The sequence below is a fragment of the Astyanax mexicanus genome, chromosome 1 (genome assembly GCF_023375975.1).
Source record: "Astyanax mexicanus isolate ESR-SI-001 chromosome 1, AstMex3_surface, whole genome shotgun sequence".
NCBI lineage: Eukaryota > Metazoa > Chordata > Actinopteri > Characiformes > Acestrorhamphidae > Astyanax > Astyanax mexicanus.
The window spans coordinates 52,958,193-52,983,624 of record NC_064408.1 but is presented as its reverse complement, the minus strand read 5'-3'; the positions used below and the strand labels follow the sequence as shown (position 1 = coordinate 52,983,624).

Below are 25,432 nucleotides of genomic sequence, written 5' to 3'. Positions count from 1 at the left end.
TTTTAAGGTAAAGAGGAAACACCTTTTTTACATTTTAGGCAACACTAATGTATTGTTTTAATTTTGTACAATTTTAAAACAAAAATAGGAATGGGCAGCATGCAATAAGTCAAACTGTTAACTTCACTGAATTCATGCTCCAAACTGAACACGAATTGACATAACTAAAAGTTTTAACAAAAATCAACAGAAACCCAAATCTATTAAAAGCATCTTTAAACTTTTTTAAAATTAAAATTAAATTAAAATCAAACCTGCTTTTGAACAGCTAGGGATTTTTTTTAAAGTGGTAATTCAATGAATTTTAGACAAGACTTAAATATCAATATAGAAAAAGACATCTACATAAATCAATTATTAAATAATTATCTGGACCTTCTTTTCAAAATGAGATTTTAACATGCACGATTTGAAAAGCGAGTTTAGGTGCAGCGCTTTTTGCTAGTTTTGCTATCTTTTTGCTTACAACTTTTACAAATGTTAGCTAACCAAACTAGCTCTTCAGTAGTTACCTTTGTCAGGTATGGCATCAGCTAAATTTGTCACAAGCTTTTTGCCACAGTAATGTAAAGGTAATATAAAAAATATTAATTTTCATTAGTAATGTAAATAAACAAACGTAAATAAAACGAGCGTGTGAATATAAAATAAAAACGGACTTGTACATACAGCTGGCGATTTGCTATTTAATTTACGCACTAAAAAATGTTTCTAAAAAGACAAATTTAAAGAGTTAAAGGTGATTAAAAAACTTTTATTTTCTAAAACAATAAAATAAATTTAGAATTATTCATAGTAATCAAAGGAAAATGTATAAAAAAAAAGGAAAGTGTATAAAATATACAGAAAGTTCTTTACAGTAAATCCACACTTGTAGTAATGTGTTCTCTCAGTGTAAATATTATACTGGTGCTGGGCCACGTGCTTTATACTGATTTGTGTTGAAATGTGATCGCTTCAGTAAACGACTGTAAAACTGAGCGATTCTAATAAAAGAACAGACAGGTGAGACAGCAGCGCGCGCTTCCCCGTCACACACACGCACTCACACACACACACACACACACACACTTCTCGCGAGAGTTGGTGAAGTGAGGGGCGGGAGTGAGGGAGAGGGAAACAGGAAGCGGAGTGAAGTGAGGGAGCGGAGGAGCCAGTAAACAGTGCGGTTCTCCTCTTTGTACTACGAGCTCTGGCGGCCGGGAGCATGTCCGCGGTTACAGGGGCGGGTGGCGGCGGTGCGCGGGGCTCAGCGGTGTGGTGGACCGCGCTGGCTCTGATCGGAGGCTTTGTCCTGTCTGTCCGCGCGGCGGAGGAGAGCGACTCCGGGGACGCAGCGCGCCCGCTTTCCCCGCTACTCGCGGAGCCGAGCGGACCGGGCCTCCCCGCTAAATTCCCGGATGACCTGGAGGTGAGCGAGAGCTGCGTGGAGATGCTGCGGCTGTTCGGGGAGCGGTACGTGGCCGCGGTGAACTGCCTGGTCTCCTCCGCCCGACCCGTCAGAGTCTGCCAGAACTGCTACCAGGCTTACAGCAGCTTCAACGACATCTACACCAACATCTCCTCCGGACAGGTGGGCTCCTCTCACTGCGGGGGGCGGGGGTACAGTACTCTGTAACTGTATCAGTGTAAAAGTGCTGAAAAGTGTTGTAGTATTTCTCTCTACAGCCCCTGCTATCACCCCCCCCCCTCCCCTCCCCCAGGCCCGGGTCACATGCAGCATGTCTCGTGACTGTGGCTAACGTTAGTGCATCATCACCTTCTAAAACATTTAACAAACGTGTGGCCTAACCTGAAAAAACAGCACTAATGACTAACCTTTAGGGTTCAGTTAAGATGATTGAACTGAATTTTACTCTTTAGATTGTAGGCTCTCATAGAGGTAAGAAAAAATAAATATTGAATAGTCTAAATTGAAGTCAATTCAGAATGTCTCAAAGTAAAGTCTCAAAGTATGTTGATGGTGAAAGAAACTAACCGCACGCTCCTTCTAATGCAGACAGAAGCCAGATTGGTAAGATTATGACAAAAAAGCAGAATATGATCATATCATATCTGCATTAAGTAGACTACACAATAGTTACTAAGGTTCCTCACTTCTTTTTGGGCAATTCCCACTTGTGAAATGCATTGCTGGGTATGAAGACAGCACTTGTGGAAAAGGAACAACATGAATCATGTCCTATTACTTCTGTCTTTTTCTACACAGTCTGGAAATGTCAGTTGTCAGGACAGTCTGATGCGGTCTGACAGGCTGATGTTGCTCTTCAATTTATACAGCAGCTTAACAGACATCTGGACATCAGCTCTGTGCACCCGTGAGTACATTAATATGGCTGCCCTTGAATGTAAAACGCAAATTATTTTGTCCAGAAAAAGGAAGACAGTTACTGACACAAGATACATTCTCCACACATTGGCCCATAATATATATATATATATATATATATATATATATATATATATATATATATATATGTATATGTATGTGTTAATGTTCAAAACCCATGCGTCTATGCCATACATCTTAGTTTGCCTGCAGTTCTGCCCTGTGAACTAAAGGAAGCTCCTGTAATGAAGGTCAGTCAGGGATGTGTATCTCTGTGTATATCTCCTAGATAACTTGGCCATTTTTAGAGTTTGGATGTTTGTTACTCACCCAAAAATGACACAGAATTTATAGGAGACAGTTAGAGGGCATTTTGAGAAGATCCTTATCAATAGCTAAATATGTTGTTTAGTAATATTAGAATTAATGCTTAAAAATGAACTGCAAATGCTAAAAGAATTTAGATATTTGACCATGGTTTACTTAGTATAGTCCAAATAAATTAAAAACTGCATGTTCTTTATTGTTTTTACTATACACATTTCCACTAAAACAATCTGAGGACTTTTATTATGAAGCCCACAATAGCAGATTAGTCACAATGGCAAATGGCTTACTGGCTATGCGCACTGTTTTAAGTTAGATTAATCTCTGATTTTTGATAACAGATTGACAACACTGTGTTTGTTAAACTGGGTAGATTATTTCATTTGATACAATATATGGATTATGGCTATGGCTATAATTCTTATTGTTTATAGGGTTATACACTATTTAAACTTATGTTAATTGTTAAACTGTAACTTGTTAAACCTTTTTGTTCATCAGAGTGTTTGACTCCAGATCAGAAGAGCTTGACCAACAGTACCCTGGACTTCATCTCTTACCTGAACAAGTCCCTGAGCTGCTTTGAGAAGTACCAGGTAATACAACTTTCTTTGTAATTATTTATTTGGTATGCCAGTCAGCCAGAGAAGCCTTCACAGGTGAATAACATTAATAATCTTATTACAATAGCACATGTCAAAGGGTGGGATTCTCTCTCTGGTCCAATACCACAGAAGAGCTTCCGAAGCACAAATGGTTAACTCTGGCTGTGTCTTGTGGAACATAATATAAAGCAGAAGCAGTGTCACTGAACATTGTGTGAAGACACTTTGTATAAAACAATATGTTTATATTAAGTTATCATGGTGTATGTCTGTTTGTTTCCTTATTAACAGGAGAACCACACTGAGCTGTGCATGGACTGCAAGGCCACATACAAAGGACTTAATGAGATGTACAGTACCATGTTGAAAAACAAGGGTTACTGCATTGATATAGAAGATGCTGTAAGTAATACATGCAGTCAGTGTCTGTTCTATGTGCCAAAATACATTATCACTTCTGTCTAATTAAATCTGTATGAATGAATGTTACGCTAAACTCACAAACATAATAATAAAGGTTAAATTCATTTTAATGGAATGGCATATTTGTGCATTTAGGAAAGAAATATGATTTTAAAATATTTTATGCATTGTAGATTAATACTGAGTCATCCAAACTGTGAGGAAAACGTCTGGATTTATTTACTAAAAAGTGTTAAACATACCAAAATATATTTTATATTCTTCAAAGTAGGCACCTCTTGCTTAGATGACAGATTTTCACATCTTGGTATTTTCTCAGTCAGTTTTATGAAGTAGAATCACCTAGAATGGCTTTCAGTTAACAGCTGTGCTGAACTTGTCAAGAGTTAATTACTTGAATTTCTTGTTTGAGAGCATTAGTCGGGATGTGAAGAGATGGAGTTATTATAGAAAATATGGTATTTATACTGTTAAAAAATGATTTTATTCAAATTCAAAATTAATTATTCAAATAAACTGACATACTGAATTTCTGAGTTAAGTCATACTGGTTACATTTGCAAACATTAGTGAGAGAATGGGTCACTCTACAGAGTTCACTGAATGTGAGTGTGAGACTGTAATAGGATGTTACAATTTAGTTGGATACATTTATATACTTACTATATTTATATCTGCTAACTTGCTGTAAAAGCTGCAAATGGGGATGAAATCTATTTTAATGCTTATATGTTTAGAATAGGATGTTGTTAAAGCTCCTGTAAGCATAATGTGTAGGTGTCTCACTACTACAGTAAAGGCATTAAAAATAACTATACTGACTGCATTTCCCATGTATTTTTCATGTGCATACAGGTCCCAGTGGATTTAAACCATTGATGTTTTAAAATAAAAAATATAATTTAAAAGTAAAAATCATTATTTTTTGGTCAAAAGTAACAGCCAAAATTACTGCAGTTTGCCAAGCACCAATTATTTGGGACAATGACAGACCACCCCACCATCACATTTACCCCTATGGTAACAAAAAAGTATATACTGCATTCTTAAATTGTTTTGTATTTTAGGAAACATTGTATGTAAATAATGTAATTTGCCTTGTGAAGACCAGTTTGAAAATGTCTCTAGATGTTATACAGTGCATCCTAACAGCATTTTGGTTTGCTACACCTTTTAGATGAATGTGACACGTCGTTTGTGGAGCAAGAAATTTGGCTGCACGGTCCCACGTGAGGAGACTGTGCCAGTCATCGCTGTGTCCAGCTTTATGCTCTTCCTCCCAGTCATCTTCTATTTGAGCAACTTCCTGCACTCCGAACAAAAGAAACGCAAGCTCATACACCGTGAGTAACTCGTTTCACCAGACCTATTGTCTATCCTTTGGGGGTCATACTACGTTAATGAAGCAGGGGGAGATGCAATTATGTAGACAGTGGAGTACATAAGACTTTTTAGTAGGACTAAACATGTCTTGTACATTAATCTTATTTTTTATGTAAATGACATAATTGGTTAACACTTTCATACACAAACATGAGGGGGGATTTCTGTTTATACCATGTATTCAGTAATAAACTGGATAAACATATCTAAAACATGATGCTGGACAAATACACTGTTTCTAAAAACAGGCAAATGAAGGCTTCCTAAACTGCCGAAAAAAACCCATTAATTTCATTTACTTGATTTGTTTATAGCAATTTTTATATTGCAGTCCATAAGTCTGTGACACAATAAAATTTGGGCATGTATATTGTGGACATTTTATAGCAACATTTAAAAAGTTAATGACAAAGTTAAGAAAGAATATGCAGGATTCTGCATTATGTAAAAACTAATTTTTTCAAGAACTTTTGACATCTTTTATGGAGGCTAGAGAATGCTCTAATGATCAGTGGACTATGCGTGTTGGTGTCTCGTTCATTGAATGTGATTTCGGAGTAACTTGTCTGTTCAAACTGACATTTCTAGCTAGATGCCTCTGTTCACTAACATTACCATCAATTGTGCTAAGACAATTTATAGACCATTGTTTAGACCATTTAGATGTAATTACAATGGGCTGTTTTAATAAATTATTTTCAGAAATGTAAGAAGTGTACTTACTTTTGTTAAACACTAGCCTGTTGTGTTATTTCTCTAGGTTGACTCAAGTAACACAGCACATGTCACTAGCTCATTGGCACACTTATTGGGAGTTTAGTAAGCTCTATGGGTTAGATTTCTGGCTTTCAAAGTTGAACCTGTAGCCTTATAAATCACATACCAATCTGATTATTCTGTTCAATTCTGCAGCCAAAAGAGCCAAGTCCAACCACAGCCTGATGAATATCCAGGACAAGTTCAGCTGAACAGAGGAAGAAGGAACAGGATGAGGAGAGTGGTGTTTTTTCACAATGTCTTTTCCTGCTGTGTAAATAACCCAGCACTTTCTGGATGTGGGATTGATGTACAGCTCTCTTTAATGGGCTTGGACTTAAAACATTCTGCATACCTGATCACTGACTTGAAGATAACTGCTTAGCAATAGACAAATGTGTATTGTGTTTTTTTTTTTTTTTTAAACTTTTTCTGATGCTTTTCTATGAACTTTTCTTTAATAAATTAAAAATATTTATAAGAGGACAGATTAATATAATTATATCAGCATAGAGTTTTGAGCAGTGAGCCTGGTTGGTTATTCTGTTGTCTCACTGCAACCCAGAAAACATCTTTATGCCTCTTAACAGCTTTCATTATTTATTTTTTTTCCGGATATGGTGGGGTACTCGTACATATAACACAGCAACGGTACTTGATGTCCATTAGTGAAGGACCCATTAATAAATATGTGGTACAAGGTCAAAGGTGCATGCATGGAGTGAGGAGGAAAGAGCAATGTCTGAAATGAAAGGAGAATGCACTTTACAAGAAGCTAAAGAACTGTACAGGTCATGTGCAGCTTTGGCCAAGGCTTTTTCCCCTCTTTTTTTGTATGTGAAAGATCCATTTCTACTCTCTCTGCGGCTAATGCATTATGAAGTAACAGTGCAGTCATGGTGTAGCAGCCTGACTGGTTATATAGCAGTAATAGAGGAAAAGTGTTGAATATATAAAGGAAAGAGATACATTTTACTGAGTTGAATTTGTAATTTTAGTGTAATGTCTGGGGTCCATAGATTTTATATTCAAAAGCCATTTACATTGAATAAGGGTACTCTAAGTGTAAAAATTCATTTTACCAAAGATGATTTGAACAAATTCATTCAGTATCATTTCCTCCAAACCCTGGACTAATTGGAAATGCATGTTATAATTGCTCTAAGATTTGTTTTTTGGTGCAGTTGAAAAGCCAGTCTTGTTAACAGGAGACTGTTGTTTTCAGGTTGTTTGGCCTTTCCTTGGACCAGTTTCCGCCACTTCATTAGCAACTAATCTAAATGTAGGATAAAGTTACTTGCCAGAAAAATCTCAACAACACATCCGTTTAAGCTGCCTTGGCTTTTTGGTCTTATGGAGCAGAGCCACTGCCTATCACACTGGCTGTTAAGCGCATTGTGCCTGATTTGTTGAATCATATGATTGCGTAGTGCCCGTGAGGGGAGCTAAAGGTGGAAAATAACCTTTTCATACGAGTTAAGCTCGCAGCATAGTGAGAATGACAGCTTTCATTCCTATAAGCCGTGTGCCTTTCTTTGCTCTGTAAGCAATCCGGACTGGGGGCCGAAAGTCATTACTCCTGACTCGAGCCGTGCATGTAATGAGGAGGCCAGTCACACGTCCATGTGACTGAGGAACGAGTGTAAAAGCTGAAATACCTAGGAAAACCATGAGCAAAGTCCAGCTTTGCCTGACAAGACCCTTAGAGGGGATGAGGGAAACGGGAGGGAATATGAGATTATCCTTCATCACGCTCTGCCCTGGTTTGAATCAGAGCAGTGACTTTGGACCTTAAGTAATCAGCGCATTATGAAAGGCTCTGAGCTTTTAACTCAGCTGGTACTAAGACTTGAAGTCTGTAATTGAAGCTTCTTGTTCATGCGCAGATCCTAATGTGAATTGTCATAAGTAACTTCCAGAAAGGTTACAGAAAAAGAAAAGTCCATTCTTCCTGAATTTAAGGTGTGGAATATGTGGTTGTCATTGTTACATTTTTAGCTTTAAATTTAACACATTTTCTGTTTTTGACAGACTGGAGACAGGCCTCCCCAGTACCTGTATCCAGCAGCACATTTGTAATGTTTTCTTAAATTAATAAAATAATAGTCATAATACCTAATCATTGTCCAATTGTCAAGCAGTCACAGATCTTTAATGCTTCTCTGGCCTGCAATAGTTCTTATAAAAAGATTTTGTTAATTTGTAAGTTTTTATTTACTAGGCTTTTGCCTTATTTGGATGATTTTTAAAAATTAAATGATTGGACTTTTACTAAAACACATTGTTCTCTGCTTATGTGTTTAAGGTATCTTTTCTGTTGCTAATTATAATGTTTGCACATTTTTGTTTAATTGTATTTTTTTTAAATTAAATTAAACAGTTAATTTGTTATTTTTGGTCCAGTGTCACCTATTAGTCACCACAACATTTTTAGTTTTAAACAGCTGGCAAAAATGAATGTGGTTTATTATGTACCCCAACGTGAGTCTTATCAGCCAAGACCTGTTGGTATCTGAATTTTGCTGCTTGAGTTTATAACAATTGACCTTAGTCAATTGTTATAAACTCAAACATTAAGTATGACCAATTTTAAATAGTTATGCTAAACCTTAAATAGTTACTAAAACTCTCATTGATTTTTTTTATGTTCTAATTGACCATAATGGGTTATCTTGGTATTTGTTCTAAACCAAAAAGGCAAAATTCTGCAGATTGACTGCATCTGGGATAAGTGATACATCTTCAATATTTTTTGCCCAGTGCTCAAGTTTTCATTTTGCTCAGCTGTACAGTATTTTGTGTCTGTAATTTATAGTAAAAAAAACCCACAGATTTTGTAAATTCACACCATGCACAAATCACAATCAATACTTTGTATTTAATGATTATTAAATTTCTACAAACCATCTTAAAATTATTCATTTCAATGGAGTTGTGTTGCTTTTGTGTAAACACCTGTTTACAAGGACATATAACCTGATACCTCAGCAGCAAGAAGTAAATGGAACCGATTGCTCAGGCCTCTATTTACCTATATTGCCTTGCACAACTTATACTACTTTTGATTCCAGTGTAATAGGTATGGTATTTGGTTGCACACTCTGAATTGTGCTACAAAGAACTCTATGGCCTGTTTTGCTGATGGAGAAGTTGGAATAAAGGGACCTTGGTGTCATGCTTAAAGTCTAGTTGCTATATATATATTTGGGCACCGCCGATAATTTTCATGATTTTCCTCTAAGCATTGGTTGTTCAGATCAGCAAATTTAGTTAAATATATCATTATAAAACAGACACAAAAATTATATTTAAGAAGTGAAATGAAGTTTAGGATTTACAGAAAGTGCAATAATGCTTACAGAAAGAGCATAAATTTGGGCACCCCAACAGAAAAAAATACATCAATATTTATTAGATCCTCCTTTTGCAGAAATGAACACATAGCCCAACAGCATGAGAGAACTCTTACCAAATTTTACTGTGGGTAGCACAGTTTGTCTTGAAATGTTGTCTTCTTTTTCTGCCATGCATAAATAACTGTCCTCCAAATAACTCAATTTTAGTTTCATCAGTCCACAGCACCTTTTTCCAAAATGAAGCTGACGCCTTCAAATGTGCTTTAGCATACCTCAAGCAACTCTGTTTGTGGCGTGTTCACAGAAAAGGCTTCTTCTGCATTTCTCTCCCATACAGCCTCACCTTGTGCAAAGTGCGCTGAATAGTAGAACTGTGCACAATGACTCCATCTGCAGCAAAATGATGATGTAAGTTTTTGGAGATGCTCTGTGGGTGACTATCACTGTTCTCACTATCCTTATCCTCTGTTTATCTGAGATTTTATTTGTTCTGCTACTTCAGGTCTTAACTAGAACTGTGTCTGTGTTTTTTTCCATTTCCTCACTATGTCCCTCACAGTGGAAACTTATCTTTACTCTAAACCATGATGTTGAACAATCTTGATGTTTTAAGGCTCCCATATTGACACTTTTAAGAGAAGATGCAAAGAGGAAAAAAAACTTGCAACTGGCCACCTTAATCCTTTTTCTTTAATTTTTCTAAAAAATAATTTTATTAATAATTATTTAATTATTTATAATTTTTTTATCCCATTTCACCACAATCTCCTGATCATAGCGGAAGAGCATAGCCCACTGGACCACTTGGAGCCCAACCGTTTTTATAATTGGATTTACCTCTGTATGTAGGTCTATTGTCAATGAGCTTACCAAACAAATTTTGAGTTCCAATAATTAGTGCTAAAGGTATTCAACTCAATAAAATGAGAGTATTAATGCACACTTACTGTAAATTCTATAAACTTCATTGCAACACTGTGGACTGATGGTATACTGCTAGACATGCCTCTATGTGACTCACTTTGCACAAATGACAGACTTTAAGAGGGGTTGCATCATTGGGTTATGAAAAGCAGGATGACAGTTTTGACAAATTCCTGTCTTCTTCGCCATACCTTGTTTTACGGTGGTGTGGTAAACAAGACACCTGCACTGCAACAGACTGAAACTATACTATCTTGGAGCATGGCGGCCTTGCAGTGAGCCATTTAATCATGTAATTGGTTTTTAGGAACCCTTTGCAGAGATGTAAGGAACAATAACAACTCAGAAATATGTGCAGGACATTCTGCGGCCACATGTTGCCTCTCATTTTGCAGCAGGATAATGCTCATCCACACACAGCAAGGGATCTATGCCTGATTACAACACTTTACTGGCCAGATTTATTGCCAATTAAGCATGATACCTATTATAATACCTGTTTTCAGTGAATGTTTTCCAAACAGTAACATGCAAAAACAAAATGATTTTTGCTGAACTATGCATACTGTCCTTTAATACTACATATTCTAAAATGTTTTATGTCTATACTGTTCTTGTTTGCTTTCTGCAGATACTCACCCCTCTCCCTTCCACTGTGCTTGTTGAAAGCTGTTCAAATGCCAGTGTAAGCCAATATTAAGAAACTGTTAGTTACAGCTTTGCTGGTTATGCAACTTAAGACTGTCAATTAGTTAACTGGCTAAAAGTAGCTAAGCTACTGCTGAAGGCCTTGTACACTAAATGCTGAATATGGTGCTTTGTTACAGTTGTTAGCGACACAGGCCGAGAGGTCATGATTACAAGTGAGTTCTCCAGAGAGATCCTGCATGTGCGAGTGTATGAAAGGGGAGTATTATTTTAACTGACAGGGGTCAAAGTCTCTAGATCGGGGGTTTATGGTATTATGATAGATTATAGAATCGCTTCATTACAGCAGTCATTCAGGGGCTTGGCACAGGTCATGCTCCTCAGGTTTAAGCTTTAGCTGCAACCTCTGCGTTCTCTCAACACTGTCCAGTGTGCGCACACACACACACACACACATGGTCCGCCCACCCTTGAAATCTCAAAGGTCTTATGACAGGTCAGCTGGCAGTGACATCACAGATGTTGAATGGTAAACTGTGTCAGAAACCTTTGGCGGATGACTTCTGTTCCCTTCAGCTCCCTGTGGCTCTGATAGGACAGGGTGCTCTCAAACCTCAGAGCCAGTCTGAAGAAGGACACAGGGGGGCTGGTAGAATAAAAGAACCACTGGGAGGGGGCATGGTATAAGGGCAGAAACATCTGACCCTTTAGGGCACCCCTGCCTGCCTCCCTTTGGTACAGTGCAATGGCCATCAGCTGGAAGAGACGGCTTCGAAGCCTCAAAGCCTAGAGAAGAGGAAGATAAATAGGGGTCCACAGAGGGAATGGGTGGCTATTGTGGTGCCAATGAAATCTTAAGTACATTAACTATTCATAACAGCACTGTGATGGCAGAGCTGCTTACAGCCGACTCGACTGCCTAAATAAGCTCTTGTTAGTCTTCTGAGTGATCCATGGCTGGTGTTAAACTATACACGTCTATTTGAACTACTATAACTATACTATTACTATAACAAAATGCCTAAAAGATCACATTATCTATATGGTATATATGTGTCATCTGTACCCATTTAATATTTTACATGATATGTACATTTATTATTTATATGTAATGAAATAAAATAGAGAAAATCATGTGGTGCAACTGTCTTTTAACACTTGAGTCTAACTTTAACTTTTTTTTTTGTCATAACATGCTAACACAGATTCTCTATTAGAATACATTAGTTTTTATATTTAAAATGTGCATTTACCAAAAAAAAGTCATGAGATTCTATAGATAAAATCCAAGCAGTGACATGACTTTAGTTAAGTAAATAAGGTTCCAGGTATCGTCCAGACAAAAAAAATTCAAATAAGAACTAACATCATGTTTCTTACATTTCCTTTGACTATTATTACATTATTGCAGACAGTAGAAATCTGTATGAAGGTATTTTTTTTTTTTTCAGTTTTGTCTGGTCAAATTAATATAATTTGTTAAAGTACCTCCATTCCTGCATGCTTCCCTTATATAGATTATGAGAACAGCATTTTGGTTGCATGTCATTTTTAAGACAAGATTCATTCAGCTGCCTTCTGATACTCAATAATTGGATGTGAATTGATTACTTTGGGTCACAGTATATCTGTAAGGTAAGCATCTGCACGTTAATTTTTATGACTTATCATGTAGTCGAAAATCCATCAGCTATAGATAAAAAAAAAAAATAATATGATCTCAGTGAATTTAACTGTGGATCACTTGGTTTGAGTATTTCTGAAGATTCTGACATTCTGCTGATCTCCTGGGATATTCAGCACAGCAGTCTCTAGTGTTTCCTCAGAAATGTGTAATAGAGTGTGATATAAAACATACAGTCAGCTGCATTTCTTTTAATGGCTTGTTGATGAGAGTAGTAAACTGAGAATGGTCAGACTACCCCAAGATGACAAAAGGGCATGAATTGGGCTACTGCGGCAGAAGAGCATGCTGTGTTCCACATCTGTCAGCCAAGAACAGAAAGCTGAAGTTGCAGTGAACACAGATTTACCAAAACTGTACAGCTGAAAAATCCAGAAATTAAGTCTGGTCTAAAAAAAATTGAGTCAGATTTGACACATCACTCAGTTTTCTCGGTGTGAATAGTCCAGGATAGTGGAGGCGATGAAATTATGTAAGAAATGTTTTCTTGGCACAATTTGATTCTGTTAATACAGGTTATTCATGAATATGACACTGAGATGACCGTTCTTCAGTGGTCTTCCCATCACCAGATTAAAACAATTGTAGATTTGCAGCATTAAAGTGAAAACCTTGCAGGAAATGTGCAAAAATACTATCATATCAGCATGGAACAGAGAATTAAAAAAGATATCAATCTTGTAGTTTTCATAACTTTAAAAATGTTTCTATAGTTTCTATAGTTCTAATAAAGTGTTTTTTTTTTACACCTCTAGACAAATTGTGGCATTAGGCATGGTTTGTGTATTCATGCAATGGGTGTACCTTAAAGTAGCTGTATTGAGTAATAAGAAGGGATGTCCACAAACCTTTGGACATAACTGTATCTATGGAAGCTTATGCTTTTCTATGTGTTGATATGCTGCAGCTTTAAGCCCTGCTAGAACATCACTGTTTTCTAATCATCTTACGGAAAAGTAAATTAAAAAGAGGGGTTGTGACCCATGTAATTGTTCCATGCATATTTAACTTTGATTAGGGCACAAGGGTAAGAGTACCTCTCCAGTTTAGAGGAGGCATGGCTCATCATTGGAGCTCTCATCATTTGATATCCATGTCATCATAAGGGTCAACAGGATTGAAGAGGAAATGGCAAAGGTTACTGAGCAGGGCTTCTCTTGCTCTCTTGCTCTCTCTCTCTCTCTCTCTCTCTCTCTCTGTGTGTGGTCAATACTGTTACACATGGCATGCTTCCATGGAGTAGATGTGATTCTATGTTAGCACCGATTTATGTTTTTTTAAATATCTGTTTTTATTTTGTATCTTAATTAACAGTAATTATCACCTCAATCAGTGCTACCAAAATGATAAGGCTATTAGTGTTACACTGCTGCCTCCTGTTGATGTGATGTGGAATTATCTCTGGTGATGAACAGTCAGCCAATGTCATTTGTATTTAGACAAAGAGATAAAAAACAGGACCTGTCCTCAGATCATCAATATCACACTGTACAATGTAGGAATGTTACCCTGTCCTTTGAGATCTTGCAACAATTAAAATCTAAGACAGATATAAATGAACTCAAGGAGCCATTTTTAAACAGTTCAGATATTTATATATATATATATATATATATATATATATATATATATATATATATATATATATATACACCAAAGTTAAGAAGATTATTTTTTATAAATATAAGATTTATAAGATACAAAAATTTCGTAACTTATTGTGTTTTGCATTTTTGTCTAATTTTTAATGTGGGGGCCAACAGTTTGAATAATTTATAATACTTAGAAGTAGGGTGAAAACTTGAAGTGTGATCCAATTGTTATTTTATATCATTTCCTAATTAAATACACCTAAATAATACAGAACAAACTGGTCATAGTAGGACATATGTTTTTAGTTTTTGGTATGTTCTCTGTTTGCTTTGATACGACCATGGACTCCAAGATTCTGTTAAGGGTCATTTGAACAAAAGCTTCAATGGAAAATCAAAAAGACATACGTTTGCTTAAATTATATTTACAATGTATTAGGGAAGATCTTTAATATTTCTCCCACATTTGTTGTTGTTTTAGTGTAAAAAAATCCAGTTTAAAATGTAAAACTCAAAAGTAGTCTTGAGATTACAGTAGTTTTGGCACTAGAGGGCAGCATCGGTCTTCATACTGGGTGTTGTTCGCTGCTGCTGGGATGCCAAATCAGTATGAAATGGATTTTTCTTGGAGAAAGCTACAGTTGTCTGTGGTCAGGTGGAATGCAGATAGGACGTATATTTGGATTATTGATCAAACTCAGACCCGTAGTAATTTGTTTCAGCTGAAGACTGATCTGACATCAGATTTACTTTCTTTATTGTCTTTATTATTTTTATTATGAGCTGAATACAATTTTAAATGAATTAAATTGAATTTTCCACAGATGGGTTAAATTCAATTAAAAGCTTGTTCTTGTTCACAGTCTGTGGTTCAGCATAGCTAGCTGTTGTATCCAATAATCACCAGCAACAAAACTTAACTCAAAATTGTACTGATCTTTCATCCCTTTTTACCACTATAAAATCTAATTTCAGATATCAGCTCAGATTTGCTACTAATAATAACATCAGATCTATAAAAACATTATGAGAAAAGGTGTCCAATGTATTCACAATCATTACTCAGGTAGAAGTAAATATACTAGGGTTTAAAATACTATATGCGCACTTGTTCTGTCTACACTGTGTTTATGTGCACCATGGTCCTTGGAGGAACGTTGTTTCGTTTCACTGTGTACTCTGTATATAGCTGAAATAAACTGACAATATAGCTGACAATAAAAACCACTTTGACTTTGACTTTGACTATAGTTTTAAAAAGGGTTTAAAAACGATAGAAGTATCAACTCAAGCTTTTACTTAATTAAAAGTGTACAATTACTGGTTTCAAAATGACTAAAAAAACACATTCTCTAAAAAACATATTGAGTACAATGTTATATTAAAATGTTAATGTTAAAATTGTTGAATGCGCTAGGCTACCTGTTTCCGACACATAAATGACCATTAGAAATTAATGCATTTTAGAACAATAAAAATATATACTAAAGAATCTTAATTCTTTGCACAGAACATCTTCATTCTAGATTACACAAGTCTGATATGTTCTTGCTGGTGTGACAGGTCGTATAAACCAATAGGGTGTCGGAATGGTAAATGTTTATACTGCGCATCCAACCACAATCAGATTCACTCTATAGGCTTTTTTAAACAATGACAAGCCATAATTAAAATAATTATTCCCGTAAAGTCTAGATAATTAAAATTTCCACTCAAGTAAGGTAACATGTACTTTGTAACTTGACATCTCTTATTACGAGTCATCATATTTTACAATTTATATACATTAGTCTGTAATTATATTTTACCAGTAAAATCTCCTGTTACAGAGATCTTTACATTTAACTGGTATAATTTGTTATTCCAGATATCTACACTGTAATTTAGACTAAAAGATTATTAGAGTACACATTATTGATATCAGCAATGAGAGATTCTGCTAGTGAAACTGTATTACAGGGATATTTACTTTAAGTTTTCATCAGTAAAAACTGAGCAAGGGTTTGTCATATTCTAGAGGGATTCTGACGGAAAACACATGGCAACCCTGGGCTGATCAGGCAGTGGTATCATGGCTCTGGAGTCGTGTATCGCTTTTTTATTAGCCGATGAGTTGGACGCTGAAGAATATGCGCTGTTCGGACCTAAAGCTCCCGTCATAACACGAAGAATCAGGTGAACCGCACTGTTTTAATCCGGCTCTGGTCTTATTTGTGTCCGTGTGCACAGCTGAGCTGAGCTGCTGCTAACAGCCCTGTCTGCTAAAGCTTGAGCTCCGGATAGAGAGATACCACCGAGCTCCCTGGAGCTGCTGGAGCTGCAGGACTGTGTGTGGAGGAGTCGGGGTTTGGGTCAATTGCGGAGTCCGGCAGTAGTAACGGTTAGCGTTAAAAGTTACTAACACAAGATAACTTTAGCTAGGTGAACTAGCTAGTGTAAAACAGAACCCCCTAATTGATTTTCTGAGTAAATAGCTCTAAGTATAATTAATTACAACAGTATTCTGTGATTAATTGCAATTAACCGCACGTGTTCTTCTCAAGACGCAAGTTTGTTATAGTGGATATTTAAATGTAATTAAAATAATTAATGTATGAAATGTAAAATGCAATTATATTTATATTACAGGTGTCAATCGAAATACTAGTATATACTCGTATGTTTGAAGGAAGATGAAACCAATGTGGGGTGCTGGAATAAAGAATGCGTGAGAAATTTTTACTTTATTGTAAACACCTCAGCTTGATTGTAAGGATTTGTGAATCTTTTTCTTAAAGGGCGTTTTCCCATCTGTAGTTGGTTTCTTTGGTCCTGATCAGTTGATGAGTTTGTTTATTTGAAGCGTTTTCTCCCTCTGTTTGGTTTCACACAGGCATAAACCTAAACACCAAAATGCACACCAAAAACTATGCAAGCTCCCTGTCTCCTCTAATTGGTCAGAGCCGTCTGGCGCATGAGCAGAAAAAGTAAATATAGTGAGAACATTCTATGTTCCAGCGCCTATGTCTGTGCATTGTGAAGCTGCTTTAACACTGAATGCTGAAACACTCAGCTTTTAAAAACAGTGTTTTCAAAGGGACATGCAGCGCAGAGGGCAGTGAGCTGCATGAAGGAGCAGCACAGACAGTCTTTGCTTATACAGTCATATGGAAAAATTTGGGCACCCCTATTAATCTTTATCATTTTAGTTCTAAGTATTTGGGTGTTTGCAACATCTAATAACTAATTGATATATCTAATAACTGATGGACACAGAAATATTTCAGGATTGAAATGAGGTTTATTGTACTAACAGAAAATATGTTGTTTTGATGAGCCCATGATGCCACTCTTCAGAGGAGATTCAAATAGAAGAACAACTTGAAATTGGCCACCTTAAATACCCTTTCTCATGATTGGATACACCTGGCTATGAAGTTCAAAGCTCAATGAGGTTACCAAACCAATTTTGTGCTTCAGTAAGTCAGTAAAAAGTAGTTAGGAGTATTCAAATCAATAAGTCAAATTTTGGTTTAATGCATATTGCACATTTTCTGTTAGTACAATAAACCTCATTTCAATCCTGAAATATTACTGTCCATCAGTTATTAGCTACATCAAACTGAAATGGCTGTTGCAAACACCCAAATATTTTGAACTAAAACTGATTAAGATTAATAGGGGTGCCCAAACTTTTTCATATGACTGTAGCAGTATATTATCTGGCTAATATATCGGATTAAACTGCACCTTATCAGCAGTTCAGCTCAATTAAAAAGGAGTATATTTGATAGCTGGGTCAGATAATGTTGCCACCACAAATGAACCGCTCCAGAAAAAAAAAATCTGTGCGTTTGGCAGGGCAGATTACAGCGGACATTGGGGTCAAACTTGGTGCTGTAATTAATTGCTTAAAAAACAATAACGTGTTACTGACTCCAAATTGATTGTGTGCGTTAATGCTTTAACAATGACAGTCCTACTACTCATACAGCCCTAATACTTATTAATTAACTTGCTATCGAGCTAATTTACCAACTATTTACTCCTGTCGATATCTGCGTTTTACTGAGTCCTCTAATTAACTGTACATTCAGCCGCTGTTGTCGGTATTTCCATTGTTTTTTATCAGAATCTGGAAAATATACAGCTACTCACTTGAACTGACAATTGTGCTGTTATTTTGTTGTGTAGAGATGATGATGATAATGATGATGATGGTGGTGAAGGTGATAGAGATGATGGGGATAAGAACTACTTCAGTGCTACTGTGCCGAGTCTCTCTGTTCTGGATTTTCAGAAGTACTTTCAGCTGACACAGACCCAAGTTGAAGTAAGTCTCCTGGGTTTTGTTTTTCAAGCTGTTTTAGTTGTTTTTAATAATCAAGCATTTACAATACATTGATCAATTAATCAAAGCACACTGTATCTTATTACACAGTGTAGTATACATGGAGAGCTAACATTTGAAGTGTTTTGTTATTATGATACATTGTTACATTTTGTTTTACAGTGGATATAATCACATATTAATAGTTGTGGGTACATTTTATATTCTGTACTGATTATGCTTGATTCCAACATCATCAAAGCTTAGAGCAGGGGTGTCCAAACCTTTTTTGTTGGGGGCCAGAAGGAGAAATATATTTGAAGTCACGGGCCACAGACTCTGTAATAAAACAAATAATGAAATATACCAATTTAAATAATACATTTTCCTGATTACTTTCATTTACACACCATTTTACTTGACTTATTATCTTTATTTATCTTTGACAGTGTTATGTAAACTAAGAGTTTTTAAATTGATGATTCCTTACATGATGTCTCTTACTATTAAACTCCTTAATTACGGCAACTTTTAGACTCTTTGGCCCGTTTTTCTGAGCTACTACTGCGCATCCTCTCCGCTTTTAGACTCTTTGGCCCGTTTTTCTGCATTACAACTGCGCACTCTCTCCGCTTTTATAGTCTTTGGCCCGTTTTTCTGTGCTACAACTGCGCAACCTCTCTGCTTTTACACTCTTTGGCCTGTTTTTCTGCGCTACAACTTCACTCTCGCCGCTTTTAGACTCTTTGACCTGTTTCTGATACCTAGCGTTCAAACTTTGTATCTCACATTATAAAAAACAGCTTAACAGTGGGCCAACTTTCATTCTATTTCTAAAATACCTCGCAGGCCACTCCAAAAAAGGAAACCCTGCCGCAAATGGCCTGTGGGCCGTAGTTTGGACACCCCTGCCTTAGAGCATCTCACAGGTCATTTCTTAATAAATGTACCTGGCTTATCCCAGATGCTTCTGAGCCCATAAAAGTTGATGGTGTTCAGGGACATGGTTAACTTAAGGCTTCTGTAATGCAGATCAGTTTATTAACTGGCATTTGTTAATGTAGAATCTGTACAGTAGTGCTTTACAGTTTACAGTGGTTGAGTATTTTAAGTGTGCTAAAATGGTTATAAACTACCTTAAGAGATTGTATAACTGGCATGGTTATTAAGGCAAGACCTGCTCCGCACAAAGAGGATATTCGTATGTGAGCCATGCCATGCCAAAAAGAGCTTTTAGAGGACCTATGTCGGACATTTTATTTTTATTTACATAAAGCTAGAAAGAATAACATGGTGATTTCAAAGACTAAAATGACCCCAAGAGCACAACCCAGAGTGGCATCATTGGTACAGGTTAGCATCTGTGTTCATAAGTCTAAAAACCATAAAACTTTGCAAGCATGGTGTTTATAGAAGGACCACATTTTATGTCAAATTTATACAGAAAAACATGAAATTCTAAAGGGGTTGCATATTTTTTCTTGCTACTGTATTTATGTGGTAATAAATTTAGATTTATATGGCAGTGGGAAGCAATCACTGTGGGGCCTAGAGAGCAGTGTGCTTTAAGGGCCCACAGTGGAAAATTGCTGAACCTGGTCAGCAGTAACCCAGTGATTTAACCGCTGAGCCGCTACATGTTTTGGATAAATGTTTTAACTCTACAAAAAGTTTGCCAGTAAAAGACGTTTTTGTATAGATAATCTGTAACTTATTTGTTTGAATTGTGTAAATATCTTGTGATGTTAGGTTGCCGTATTGCCCATTGCACCTCTAATGCAGTTTTCTCTGTTTTCTTTAGGAGTTGGTAAGGTTACTGTCACCTTGTGAATGGGCCACCAGTAAGCTTGAAGGATGGACTGTGACACATGCAGTGCTGGCTAGTTTGTGGACACTCTCAACTCTTGAGCCTCACGTCAGTGTGGCAGCACGCTTCCACACTAATGAGGCTATAATTTGCCATCAGTTGAATGAATTCTGTAGCCTTGTAATGACAAACTTTGTAGACAAGATCCGCTGGCCCAAGTGGAAGGAAGCAGAGGTTTCAGTGTCTGGGTTCTCTTCTAGTATTGGGTTACCAGGTACTCTCTGTGTTGTGGGGTCCTGTGTCATTCCTATTGAAAGGCCTACTGATGTGACCGATCCAGAGGCTTATCAGGACTCTGAAAATGCATATTCTGTAAACCTCATGACTTTCTGTGACCATAAAGGTTGCTTTACCTTCGTTACAGCAGAGCATCCAGGGAGCTGGCATAACTCCAAGGTCTTTCTAGAGACAGAGGTAGGACGATCACTGCAGGATGACCCGCTGAATCTGCTACATGGGAAGCACATCATAGGTGATGCAACGTTTCCACTGTCAGAACACCTGCTCACTCCATTCCCAGACTACGGAACACTAGGAGAGAAGAAACTGCGTTATAATTTAAAGGTTGGATCTGCTCTTAAAATAGTGCATGGCTCTCTTTATAGTCTAAGGAGCAGGTTTCAAAGGCTGAGGTGTTTACAAATGAATACCATAACTCAAACCAGCCTGGCTGTAAAGACCTGCTGCACTTTATATAACATGTATTTGGAGACTAATAATGTAGATGTAGAATGTTTGGAGGAACACTCAATTGTCCAAGAGCCTTTTCATGAACTACCTAATGGTCATTCTGGTAGTCTTGGTGGAATATCCAAAAGACAAGACATTGCAGCTTCACTTGGGAGAAAGCCTAAAAAAGATTCCCCAAAAACATACGGCAGGCAGTGGTATGATGTGTAAACAGTTTTTAATTTAATGTATTCACTGTTTTGAGTGTATTCTTTCCTTCTTTAAACTGGTAAAATGTCGTCACTAACATTAAAGTGTAGCCCATTTTTATACACACAATTATACACAGATTAGCCACCAAACACCGTTACCTGCCTATTATGCTTCTTTATGCCACAAAATGACTTGATAAGACCTCTAAAGATGACAGACATTATAGCAGATTCTGAGCTGTTCTGAAAGAGGAACATATAGTTTTAACATGTTTCCTGTATAAAAGTTTAATGAGCACTCTCAATTCAAAATGAACAGCATCATAAAAAAACTTGCATTAACAATACCATTGCATCGACCTAGCAACCCCACAACAATCTATGATAATATAAGAATTACAAATCAATTATTTATTTTAGCTCATGTCTGATAACAGGCCCAACATGGAGTTACACCAATCACTGTGAAAACACAGACACAACTAGATTGCAGTTCCTACAGAAACTGCGAGTGTGATTGCAGTGCTGGCAGGGGTACCCAAACTTTTGACCAGTTGCTCCATTACACACAGTACTGGAGTTCTAGCTGCCGTCCTTCGATCTAGCTGCCATCCTCCGATGGCCCCATTCATTCCTATGGGGCCACTTCGTACGACAATAGTACGAAATCCGTACGTCGTAAGTTTTCGTGACGCATATTTTCGGAAAGAGCTCAATAAGTTCTACAGGTCCACAATTGGTTTCATCTTAGTATCTCAAAAATTGTGATGTACACGGCCGTACTGATGTACACGGCATACTGCAATCACACTAATAAGACTTAAGAAGAACAATACTGTGATTGCATACTGCAATCACACTAATAATGGTCTTCCCTTTTATTCTATTGAAATGAAACCAACATAATTTCTACCGCTTTTATTTTTACCAATTTGCTTTGCTTGCTGGGTGACCATGCCATTTATAGATCCTGACATCCTTTACACGAGAGGTTCTTAACCTGGGGGTCATGACATAGGGCTTGGGGGGTCGTGAGAGTGATGCTAATTGAGGACATTTTCTCCACAGATTTCAGATCAGGACTTTACCAAAGTCATCCTTTCACTGAATCAAAGTGAAGTGCTTGTTAGAAGGTAGAACTGGAGGCTAGAATGCAATAAATTATTTGCAGAAACACCCAACACCAGAATTTATCTGCAAATCAGGATTTTGTGCAATTTGACCAAACAAAGATACTAGTCAGCACACAATGGTAATGACTAAGGTTGCTTTCACACCTGCCTCGTTTGGTCCGGACTTTCGGACTAGGTGTTAAAGGGGCCGCGAACCACGATCCGGACCAAAGGGTCTTGTGAACCATGGTCCGGTTTGCCTGCAGTGTGAAAGCGCTTTTCTGGATGGTTCGAACTTTCGGACCAATTACAGGAAGCTGAGCAGGCGTTCCTCAGAAACGGCAGCAGAAGAAGAACAATAACCATCTACTACTATGGAACGCCCTTTGGGTCTTTACGTCTACATTGACGTCCGTGTTAACACGTCCAATTTGAACGTCTTAAGACGGCAAATCTTACCGTGTTAACACGTTACTTTTGGACGTCTTAAGACGTCCAAACGTCTTAAGACGGCAAAATGTGCCGCGTTAACACGTAACTTTAAAATTGGGTGCTACCACTGCACTCACATCTGAGGCGGGGAATCCAAACACTGCAAAAAAGCCCCTCCAAAGACCCACCCTGACCTTGCCCCAAATTACTCTCACAGATAAACCCACCCGGCACACATGGACCATTGCGATTACAACTTCACAGCTGCGTATAAGACATGTGATGCATACGTATCCTCAGAAACAGCCTACGTAGAGCCCATGTGACCACAACGTAGAGCCCATGTGACCACAACATAAAGCACATGTGACCACAGCGTAGAGCCCACGTGACCACAACGCAAACCCTACATCAACAAGGGGTGGGTACATTTGAGGCAACCAATAGTATGGAAGTACTATCATCTAAACGTCTTAAGACGTCCAAAAGTAACGTGTTAACACGGTAAGATTTGCCGTCTTAAGACGTTCAAATTGGACGTTTTAACACGGACGTCAATGTAGACGTAAAGACCCAAAGGGCGTTCCATATACTACTGACTGCAGCCTGCGGGAAGGTGGAGTTAGACGTCCAGCGCGTCCAGTCCCACCCACTTTGTCCACGCTACGCCTTGTCAGTCTCACAAGCTTGTAGTGTACACACAGTATTTAAGCCAGACGACGCGGCACATTATATTTAAAGTCCGCTAACTGCCCTGTACATTGTTTACTTCCGTTCAGAGGCGGAGCTAAGACATGATGCTGACAAAGTGGGCTCCCTAAACTGCAGTGTGAAAACAAAAATAAGCGGACCAAATATATACAATGTTGCAAACACATGAACCTTGGTACCATTAGACACTGGAAATGGAAAGACAGATAAGAGGAGATAAATTATGTTTGTCATTGAAATCAATAGAGATGGGCAGAGCTACTCAATAAAATGCAATCAAACAACAGAAGCACAGAGATGGCCTGGGATGGATTCACTTTTGAAAGTAGTTCATTCCATTCGTTTCTACAGTCATTAATTTATACCAGTGACTAAGGTATTGTGGACAAAAAAATTACAGCACAGTTTTTATACTGAATTTTGATTTTTAGGGATGAAGAGCTCATCCCTACATTACTGTCCAACCCTTGAATGATCAACCCTAAAATGAAAGTTTTCAATAGTATAAAATCCATTTGGTTCCAAATAAGTATATATGAGTATACAGTTGTGTGAAAAAAAGGTTGCCTCCTTTATTTATTTTTGTGCATGTTTGTCACTCTTAAAAATTCAGATCAAACTAATATAAATATTAGTCAACACATGTAAACACAAAATGCAGTTTTTAAATGAAGGCTTTTATTATTAAAGGAGAAAAAAATCCAAACATCTAAACATACCCCTTTGCCCCCTAAATCTTTACTGATTGCAACAACTGCAATCAAGCGTTGCGGTAACTTGCAATGAGTCTTTCACAGCAATGTGGAGAAATTTTAGCTCCACTCCTCTTTTCAGAATTGTTGTAATTCTGCCACATTGAAGGTTTTTTTTACTTCAGCCACTTAAACACGTTTTAACACCACTGTATTACTGCACCTTACAAGTATCAGTTAAGCAGTAGGACACTAGGTTGGGGACATAAGTAAATAAAAAAAATGGAAATAGTAAAGAGGTAATAATAAACAGTACAGTACAATATTTGAAATAAATGAATGAATGAAGTTAACATATATAGTGCCTTTCTAGAAACCCAAGGACACTTTACAATTCACACGTTTTACACACAAGCACATTACACATAAACACTCATCCACACACCGGTGAGAGGTGGCAGCCAATAGCACACAGCGTACTCTCAACCAGAAACGACCGGAGGACTGCATCAGGCACTACAGCATTTACCCAGGACAGAGTGCCTATCCATATATGGGCACAGTCATACATACATTTACACTCACACTTACACACACTCAAACTTAAATACATACCACACACTTTACACGTACAAACCAGATCAATTTAGAGTGTTCAATTTACCAGATCAGTTTAGAGTATTCCATTTTTCTGGGGAATTTAGAGTATCCAATTTACCTAATAAATAACTGAGAATGCTGTTAAATATCAAGATTTAACATTTTTTCCATATTTAGATATTCTTGAGATATTTAACAAACCATAAAAATAACTTGTGACAAGGAATCCCACTTTTATGAATATGCCTGCTCTTCTGTATTCTTTCTATTCTGTGGCCACATATTAAATCATCTACATTTCTCTTAAATATTACCTAAACTTCCTCTTTCAATTCCTTATATTAAACAAACAAATGGTGTTCCTGAGCAATTTCTTATTGAATTGAAGTGAATTGAAGTCTAAAAAGCTACATAGATTATGAATAAGCATATTTACATTTTTATACAGAAAACGGTTTGAAGGGCAGATGCAGTTCCAAAGTAAAGTTCCTAGTTGTGTTCTTGTCCTGGCCTGAAATGTAATGAAACAAAGTATACATCGGTTGGTGAGTCGTTGAAGAAAACAAGCAGAAAACAAACATTCATTGAAAATTCTGCATGCTGTATTTAACTTTTTTTTATAAACAGGGTTCCGCTTTAAAAAATGAGTCAAAAAAGGGCCATAAAGTTGTTAAATTTGAGGTTAATTTGATACAAATAACAATTGTTTATAATGTTTAGGTTGTGAGGCTCCTATCCTGTGATAGCCTTATCTGGTCAACATTGCCTGATTTAAGGTGGATGTTCCTGGTATAGTCTACA

At 37.1% G+C, this 25,432-nt stretch overlaps 2 protein-coding genes across 2 annotated transcripts; both read left to right on the top strand.

Annotated features, from left to right (window-relative positions):
• Nucleotides 1–1,106: 1,106 nt before the first annotated feature.
• Nucleotides 1,107–8,740, top strand: ostm1 (osteoclastogenesis associated transmembrane protein 1). The gene is made up of 6 exons (XM_007255678.4): nt 1,107–1,573; nt 2,210–2,318; nt 3,158–3,252; nt 3,553–3,663; nt 4,862–5,027; nt 5,980–8,740. Exons 1-6 carry the CDS (start codon nt 1,208–1,210, stop codon nt 6,033–6,035), a joined length of 903 nt encoding a protein of 300 aa, XP_007255740.2. The 5' UTR covers nt 1,107–1,207; the 3' UTR covers nt 6,036–8,740.
• A 7,344-nt stretch (nt 8,741–16,084) lies between these two features.
• si:ch73-257c13.2 (uncharacterized) lies at nt 16,085–24,346 on the top strand. Its single transcript, XM_022665358.2, has 3 exons — nt 16,085–16,202; nt 18,201–18,339; nt 20,138–24,346. Exons 1-3 carry the CDS (start codon nt 16,099–16,101, stop codon nt 21,101–21,103), a joined length of 1,209 nt encoding a protein of 402 aa, XP_022521079.2. The 5' UTR covers nt 16,085–16,098; the 3' UTR covers nt 21,104–24,346.
• The last annotated feature ends 1,086 nt before the right edge of the window (nt 24,347–25,432 follow it).